This window comes from Entelurus aequoreus, linkage group LG03 (assembly GCF_033978785.1).
Source record: "Entelurus aequoreus isolate RoL-2023_Sb linkage group LG03, RoL_Eaeq_v1.1, whole genome shotgun sequence".
NCBI lineage: Eukaryota > Metazoa > Chordata > Actinopteri > Syngnathiformes > Syngnathidae > Entelurus > Entelurus aequoreus.
This window is the reverse complement of record NC_084733.1, coordinates 78,540,704-78,550,101: the sequence shown is the minus strand read 5'-3', so window position 1 is coordinate 78,550,101 and position 9,398 is coordinate 78,540,704. Positions and strand designations below refer to the sequence as shown.

At 36.1% G+C, this 9,398-nt stretch overlaps 1 protein-coding gene across 3 annotated transcripts in view; it reads left to right on the top strand.

Annotated features, from left to right (window-relative positions):
• The first annotated feature begins 2,796 nt into the window (after nt 1-2,796).
• Nucleotides 2,797-9,398, top strand: part of zgc:113516 (uncharacterized protein LOC541449 homolog) — a 61,542-nt gene continuing 54,940 nt past the window's right edge. Inside the window, exons 1-3 of one of the 3 annotated variants that reach the window (XM_062042824.1) lie at nt 2,797-3,032; nt 6,679-6,932; nt 7,036-7,188. In XM_062042824.1, coding sequence (XP_061898808.1) covers nt 2,907-3,032; nt 6,679-6,932; nt 7,036-7,188 — 533 coding nt within the window. In that variant the 5' untranslated portion in view covers nt 2,797-2,906. The remainder of the gene's footprint in view (nt 3,033-6,678; nt 6,933-7,035; nt 7,189-9,398) is intronic. The other 2 variants (XM_062042821.1, XM_062042823.1) reach the window with 2 other exon arrangements.

Genomic DNA, 9,398 nt, shown 5'->3' with positions numbered 1-9,398 from the left:
TATATTCCTATTTCATTACAAATCATAAAAAAATAAAATAACAGTATTATTATATAATACTACAAAATTCCTATAGAAATGTTGCTGGGCCTGCTATTTGTGCCGTGAACATTAGCATGAAGGCATAGGTAAAGTTAGCACACTTTTATGATGGCGCCGAGTGTTAAAACCCATGATTTTTTAGGTTAAACTAATAAGTTATCAAAAATGCTAACATAAAATGTGAGCACGCTAGCATTAGCATGATAACATAGGAAAAGTTAGCATACTTCTAAGATGGGGCCAAGTATTAAAACCTATGATTTTTAAGTCTAAACAAATATATTAGCAACAATGTTAGCACAAAATGTTAGCATGCTAATGTCACCATGATAACATAGGAAAAGTCAGCACATTTCTAGGATGGCGCCAATTATTAAAAGCTAGGAATTTTATGGTTAAACGTATAAAATTTGCTTGGATGCTAGCATAAAATGTTAGCATGCTAACATTAGCATAATATTATAGGAGACGTTTGAATATTTTTCAAGATGGCGCCAAGTATTAAACCCATGATTTTTAGGTTTAAACAGATACAACTATCAATCATACTGGCATTAAACATTAGCATGCCAACATAGAGGAAGTTAACAAACTTCTAAGATGGTGTTCAGTATAAAAATCCATGATTTTTAAGGTCAGACATAAAAAATTGCTAAAATACTAGCACAAAACGTTAGCATGATGACATAGGAAAGGTTAGCGTGCTTCTGAGATGGTGCTAAGTATCGAAAGCCATGATTTTAAGATTTAAACATACATATCATAACCCATGATTTTGAGGTTCAAAGAAATAAAATTAGCAAACATGGAAGAAGTTAACATACTTCTAAGATGGTGTCAAGTATCAAACTCTATTATTTCTAAGCTTACACACAAATAATTGCTAAAATACTTGCATAAAACGTTAGCATGATGACATAGGAAAAGTTAGCGTGCTTCTAAGATGACGCCAAGTATTGAAAGCCACGAGTTTTAAGTTCAAACATACAAAATCAGCTAAAATGCTAGCATAAAAGGTTAACATGATGACAAACGAAAAGTTAGTGTGCTTCTAAGATGACGCCAAGTATTGAAAGCCATGATTTTATGTTTAAACATACAAAATATGCTAAAATGCTTGCATAAAAGTTAGCATAATGACTTAAGAAAAGTTAGCGTGCTTCTAAGATGACGCCAAGTATCGAAAGCCATGATTTTATGTTTGAACACACAAAATATGCTAAAATGCTAGCCTAAAACAATAGCATGATGACATAAAAAAAGTTAGCGTGCTTCTAAGATGACGCCAAGTATTCAAAGCCACGAGTTTTAGGTTCAAACATACAAAATCAGCTAAACAAAGGAAAAGTTAGCATGCTTCTAACATGAAGCAAAGTATTGAAAGCCATGATTTTATGTTCAAGCGTACACAATATGCTAAAATGCTAGCCTAAAACAATAGCATGATAACATAAGAAAAGTTAGCATGCTTCTAAGATGACGCCAAGTATGGAAAGCCATGATTTTATGTTTAAACATACAAAATATGCTAAAATGCTAGCATAAAACGTTAGCATGATGAAATAGGAAAAGTTAGCGTGCTTCTAAGATGACGCCAAGTATTGAAAGCCACGATTTTATGTTTGAACATACAAAATATGCTAAAATGCTAGCCTAAAACAATAGCATGATTTTGTAAGTTCAAACATACAAAATCAGCTAAAATGCTAGCATAAAAGGTTAACATGATGACAAACGAAAAGTTAGTGTGCTTCTAAGATGACGCCAAGTATTGAAAGCCATGATTTTATGTTTAAACAAACAAAATATGCTAAAATGCTTGCATAAAAGTTAGCATAATGACTTAGGAAAAGTTAGCGTGCTTCTAAGATGACGCCAAGTATCGAAAGCCATGATTTTATGTTTGAACATACAAAATATGCTAAAATGCTAGCCTAAAACAATAGCATGATGACATAAAAAAAAGTTAGCGTGCTTCTAAGATGACGCCAAGTATTCAAAGCCACGAGTTTTAGGTTCAAACATACAAAATCAGCTTAACAAAGGAAAAGTTAGCATGCTTCTAACATGAAGCAAAGTATTGAAAGCCATGATTTTATGTTCAAGCGTACACAATATGCTAAAATGCTAGCCTAAAACAATAGCATGATAACATAAGAAAAGTTAGCATGCTTCTAAGATGACGCCAAGTATGGAAAGCCATGATTTTATGTTTAAACATACAAAATATGCTAAAATGCTAGCATAAAACGTTAGCATGATGAAATAGGAAAAGTTAGCGTGCTTCTAAGATGACATCAAGTATTCAAAGCCACGAGTTTTAGGTTCAAACATGCCAAATTAGCTAAAATGCTAGCATAAAAGGTTAGCATGATGACATAGGAAAAGTTAGCGGGCTTCTAAGATGACGCCAAATATTTAAAGCCATGAGTTTTAGGTTCAAACATACAAAATCAGCTAAAATGCTAGCATTAAACATTAGCATGATGATATAAGAAATGTTAAAATGCGTTGAGAAATGAGGCAATTAAGATATTGTAAACAGTTCCATTCATTATAATTGGGGTGCGGGGTCCCATTATATAATATTAACAATAACAATGAATATATATAGTGAAATAAATGAAATAGTAGTTATGTTTATATAATAATGATACTTGTAAGAAGATGCATGGTGAATTTGATTTGACTACTTTGCTGGCAGAGGGAGTTAATGATTGACATGAAGATGTCCCGAGGAACGTTAACCTCAGGATTGCCCGTGGCCCCCACACGCTTCTGCCCTCCACGCCGAAAGGACTTCCTTTCTGAATGAACAGGTTTAGGCCGCACGGAAACGGCGTATCGGCTTAGGAAAGCGCGCGATGAGTCAACGCCGTCGCCTTCCCCACGTGGACGTGGACATCGACCAGGAGGATCCTCGCGGAGGCGTCATGGCCGTCCTGCGAGCGGTGAGGCCTCGCTGGAGGCCCGAAGGCGTCCGCCTGAAGGTCGGTCTTCAACGTTACTCGTTTAGAACCCTCATTATTCCTGTGTGCTCTCCAGGAACATAATTAATAATAAAAAAAAGACGATGGGGGATCAAAGGTCTCCTAGTAGCACGGGCAGCGGACCTCGCGTTCCCCGTGTTTAAACAGGGCGTCCAATCTCGCTCCGGAATAGAGTTGATGTTTGTGAGGTCGACCGCATCAGCGGGAGGCCAGGAGAGGTCGTGTGGTCTCCGTCGATTGTGTGTCCCGCTACTCTCATCTTTGCTACGTGGCGAAGGGAAGCAACCACCGGACACAAAGGAGTTGTCCCGTTACGATATGGATATCGGCACAAAGATTCACTGCAATGTAGTAATGCTGGCTGAGGCTGAGCCAATCAGTGGCCACGATACTGAACAACACACCCTCACTGGTCTCATTTAGCGGCCAATACTACTGCAGTAGTACTTCTCCTTTTTAAAAAAAAAACATTTTTCACCCCCGTAATAAATCTGTCTCAAACACAAACGCACGCCATGTATGTTGATCAGATGTCAAGGTGGATACGTCGCGGCACTCTCCATTCAGTGTGTGTGAGTGTGTTCATGGTTGGACCACACACTCATCCATGGACCATCATAGTCTCAGTTAGGGTTGTACGGTATACCGGTATTAGTATAGTACCGCGATACTAATGAATCATTTTCAGTACTACACCACGTCACGTCGAGTCATTGCTGGGTTTACGAGCAGAGGAGCATGTTCGGCAGTGCACAATCACAGAGTACTTACAAGCAGACACAGTGTGTGGACAGAAAAGGGAGAACGGACGCATTTTGGATTAAAAACTAACGATAAACGTGAAGTTATAACACTGAAACGCCCTCAGGAAGAGATGCTTTAAGACAGGGGTGTCAAACGTACGGCCCGAGGGCCGGATCAGGCCCGCGAACAGGTTTTATCCGGCCCGAGGGATGAGTTTGCTAAGTATAAAAATTAACCTGAAATTTTTGAATGACATAAACAGCTGTTCTAAATGTGTCCACTGGATGTCGCAATAGGAATTCTTTGTATCTTTGTAGATGATGCTACATATGTAAAAAAAAAATAAATAAACCACATGATGTTAGTACATCAGTCGAACAAAATGATCAAACTACATAAATAACATACTGTAATTTGATTTTGATATAATTTTTTTTATCTCGATAGATTGAAAATGAACACCAATGAGTTGAATGATGAACCTTATCACATAATTTATTCAGAAAATATAAATAACGACAAATAAAGATAGTATAATGTTAACCGCAACATTTAAGTGTAAAAAAACAACAACATTATGATTTGTACAATTTCAGAATTTGCTTGTTCTATTTTTAAACAAAGAAAACAATCTGAAGTTGTCTTTATTTTTAAGTTTTCGTGCTGTGATTTTACCAGTCCGGCCCACTTGGGAGTAGATTTTTCTCCATGTGGCCCCCGATCTATAATGAGTTTGACACCCCTGCTTTAAGACATGGCTAGCTAGTTAGCGGCTAACGTCCATCCGCCGTCTGCAGTGTTTTAGCTACTTCTAAATCACTAATCCTCACCTCCATGGCGACAAATAAAGTATGTTTCTTACAAGTATCATCCCTGCAGGACGAGGAATAGCTAAACATGCTTCACTAACAGTGTTGGGACTAACGCGTTACAAAGTAACGCCGTTATTTTCGGCGGTAACGAGTAGTCTAACGCGTTATTTTTTATATTCAGTAACTCCGTTACCGTTACTACATGATGCGTTACTGCGTTATTTTACGTTATTTTTTTATATAGCATCGGCTAGAAACTGAGAAGATCTGAGTATGTTTTATTGGAGAGCTGCGGTGTCGTCCTTCTGATTCTTTCTGTCTCACAAGAGGCGCGCTGTGTGTGTCTGTGTGTGGGTCGGGGGGGGGAGGGCGTGTCTGTGTTTACTAACAAGACATCATGGCGGAGCCGAAGCCAAGTTTCTTAACATGGAGATATTCTCACTACTTTTTTTTTGTCGAGCACAAAGAAAATAACATTTTAGTTAAATGTAAGTTGTGTCTTGGATCAAAGATCCTATCTACTTCCCAAAACAGCAATTCAAATCTGCCGAAACAGCTACAAAAGCAACATGCTTGGACGAAGCTAGTAAAGAGAGACACAGACTCCGATGCCACTTCAGCTCCACCTTCACCTAAGGATTTTAACGGAGGGACTGCTAGCCAGGACAACATTGATAGAGCCATTGCAGCGTATGTGCTAGAGGACATGCAGGCTATTTCTACAGTGGGGTCACCAGCTTTCAGGCAGCTAATTAGCATGATAGCGGGCGTCAAACGGCAAATGGCACGAAAACATTTTCCACGTACCTGGACACAGTGGACAGTGAGTACATAAACATGAAAAGCGAGCTAAAGAAACCACTCCAAACTCTGCCCCTGCTCATCATTCAGCACTGAAGGTACACACTCTGTCAATTCTCTTATATATTCTTTCATTCTAGACTTCTAGAGTGTTTGATTATTACATCACTCTAAATGTATAGACTATAACGTTCATAAACATAAACAGGGATCCTAGTGGGCCAGGCAAAGCTTTCCTTTTCTCTAAACTAAAACATGGGAAATGCGTAGAGTGTTCTGGGCTTCACTCAACACATGATTTTATTTCACAATTCCTTGAGAGAAAAAAAGGCCTGGTTAGGCGTGTGTAAAGCAGTATGAAAGTCGCCAGAAAATAACAGCGGTACCGTTTTTTGATTTACAGTAATTCACTGTAAAAAAAAAAATCACCGTAAATTGTACTGTGAAATTCTGGCGACTGAGGTGCAGGTTATTTATTTACTTATTTTTTATTTTTCCATTTACAGTAAAACACCATTTACACTGTAAAAACCACAGTAGTAACCACAAAAGGTACAGTTTACCATTTTGTTTTGTTTTTTGATGCAGTTTTCTATTGAATACACTGTAAAAAAAAAAAACAACTGTGGATTTTACAGAAAATAACTGGCAGGTCAGAATTTTACCGTGCAAATAGAAATAGTACTGTTTTTCAATTTACAATAATTCACTGTAAAAAAACATTGTAAATTATACGGTACAGAGATACCTGTTTTTTTGTTTAGTTTTTTTTACCGTAAAAATAACAGTAATCAAGTTTTCAATTTACAGTAATGCACTGTAAAAAAAACTGGATTTTACAGTAAAAAACTAGCAGCTCAGTCGCTAAAATTTTACCGTAAAATATAAGTAGTACTGTTTTTCAATTTACAGTAATTCAGTGTAAAGAACTATCGTAAATTCAACTGTAAAATTGAGGTGACCGAGGTACCAGTTTTTGGTCCGTTTTAATTTTTTACCGGAAAAATAACTATTACCGTTTTTCCATTTACAGTAATGCACTGTAAAAACAACAGCCAATGATTTTACGGTTAAAAAAAAAAATCTGGCAGTTCGGTCGCCAGAATTTTACAGTAGAAATAACAGTGGTACCATTTTTCAATTTACAGTAATTCAATGTAAAAATCACCGTAAATTATACGGTACAATTCTTAGGAGCGAGCTGCCAATTTTTCACGGTAAAATCTCCAGATTTATTTTACAGTATTTACACAAGTGTTGCATGATCCCGGTTTGTCCTTTGATGTCAGACCTTCACCGAGGGCCTCACCAACCGTCTCCTGGGTTGTTCCGTGGACCAGTCCGACACGGTTCTGGTGCGTCTCTACGGCAAGAAGACGGAGCTCTTTGTGGACCGCCAGCGGGAGGTGGAGATGTTCCAGGTGTTCCACGCTCACGGCTGCGGTCCGGAGATCTACTGCAGCTTCCGGAACGGACTCTGCTACCAGTTTGTGGAAGGAACCGTGCTGGAGGACCCGCTGCTCTACCAGCCCTCCATCTACAGGTGTGTCCCCAAGATGACAGAGCAGCGTTTTGTGCTGACTTGTATCCACACCACTTCTGTTACGACGACGTCGCGCTGTGCGCTCATCGTCTTCTCCCTGCAGGTTGATTGCGGCGGAGGTGGGTAGAATCCACTCCATCCGGACTCCGTGCTCTCGCCCCCCCGAGCCTTTCCTGTGGACCAAAGTGTCCCACTTTCTCACGCTACTGAGGAACAGTGCCGGCCGCAGCCCGGTCCAAACGCCGCGCACAAAGAGGTACCGCCGCCACAAATCATGGCCGCCTCGCTGCTTTTTCGTCCAAGGAGTGACCTTGTCGACGCCGACATGCTGGGATGGAAAGGAGAGGAGATGTTTGCATGTTCACCATTCAGTGTCTCTCCATTTGCATATATCTTCTCTCACTAAAACAGTTCTGACTAAGTCGGTTGTAAATACGTGATGATGAGGCATCAAGTGTACCATCTAACAATTTACAATACTCAAAACTAAGTAAATATAAGTAAGTAAGTGTAGATAAGTAAGTATACGTAAGAAAGTGTAAGTTTTTATAAATAAGTAATTATAGATGTTTGTAAGTAAGTGTATGTAAGTGAAGTGTGAAGTGAAGTGAATTACATTTATATAGCGCTTTTTCTCAAGTGACTCAAAGCGCTTTACATAGTGAAATCCAATATCTAAGTTACATTCAAACCAGTGTGGGTGGCACTGGGAGCAGGTGGGTAAAGTGTCTTGCCCAAGGACACAACGGCAGTGACTAGGATGGCGGAAGCGGGGATCGAACCTGCAACCCTCAAGTTGCTGGCACGGCCGCTCTACCAACCGAGCTATACCGCCCCAAGTAAACATAAGTAGCCAAGTACGTGCAACTAAGTATGATTTAAGTAAGTAAGTGAAACTAAGTGTAATTAAGTAAATAAGTGTGTGTAACTATAGGTAAGTAGCCAAGAAAGTAAGTCAGTACAAGTGGTAATAAGCAGGTAGGTAAGTGTAAGTAGGTGAAAGTGAGTGTAAGTAAGTATAAGTAAATAAATAAGTACGGTAAGTTTAACTATGTGTAAATAAGTTAGTGTCAGTAGGTAAGTATGTGCGTAAGTACGTATAAGTAAGTATAACTAAATGTAAGTAAGTATGTAGAACTAAGTAAGTAAATAAGTGTAAGAAAGTATAGGTAAGTAAGTAAATATAAGTACGTGTAAGTAGGTAAGTAAGTAATAAGTACAATAAGTTTAACTCAGTAAGTAATTAGGTATGTAAATAAGTACAGTTAGTTTAGCTAAGTGTAAGTAAGTAATTAGGTAAATGAATAAGTGTAAAGAAATATAAGTAAAAAATACATGAGTACAATAAGTTTAATTAAGTGTAAGTAAGTAAGTATTTAGGTAAGTAAATAAGTGTAAGAAAGTATAGGTAAGTAAATATAAGTACGTGTAAGTAGGTAATAAGTACAATAAGTTTAATTAAGTGTAAGTAAGTAAGTATTTAGGTAAGTAAATAAGTGTAAGAAAGTATAGGTAAGTAAGTAAATATAAGTACGTGTAAGTAAGTAATAAGTACAATCAGTTTAACTAAGTGTAAGTAATTAGGTAATTAAATAAGTACAATTAGTTTAACTAAGTGTAAGTAAGTAATTAGGTAAATTAATAAGTGTAAAGAATTATAAGTAAAAAATACATGAGTACAATAAGTTTAATTAAGTGTAAGTAAGTAAGTATTTAGGTAAGTAAATAAGTGTAAGTAAGAATAAGTAAGTAAATAAGTACAACAAGTTTAAGTGTAAGTAGGTAATTGGGTAAGTAAATAGGTAAGTGTAAGTACGTATAAGTAAGTACAATGGGTCTCATTCAGCAACCGTTCTAAGGAACAAATTTGGTTCTTAAGCCCACTTACGAAGTTTTTAAGGAGATTTTTGTATTCACCAATTTTTTTTTAGCTGGGATTTGTTCGTAGGTAAGAACAAAATCTACGAGTGCTCCAGAGCACTCTTAGGGTGGCCTATTTGTTCTTCAGTGTGACAAGTTCCCTTACTTCTATTGTTTAATGTTACTTTAATATCATATATATATATATATATATATATATATATATATATATATATATATATATATATATATATATATATATATATATATATATATATATATATATATATATATATATATATATATATATATATATATATATATATATATATATATATATATATATATATATATATATATATATATATATATATATGTATATATATATATATATATATATATATATATATATATATATATATATATATATATATATATACATATATATATATGTATATATATATATATATATATGTATATATATATATATATATACATATATATATATATATATATATATATATATATATATATATATATATATATATATATATATATATATATATATATATATATACATATATATATATATACATATACATATAA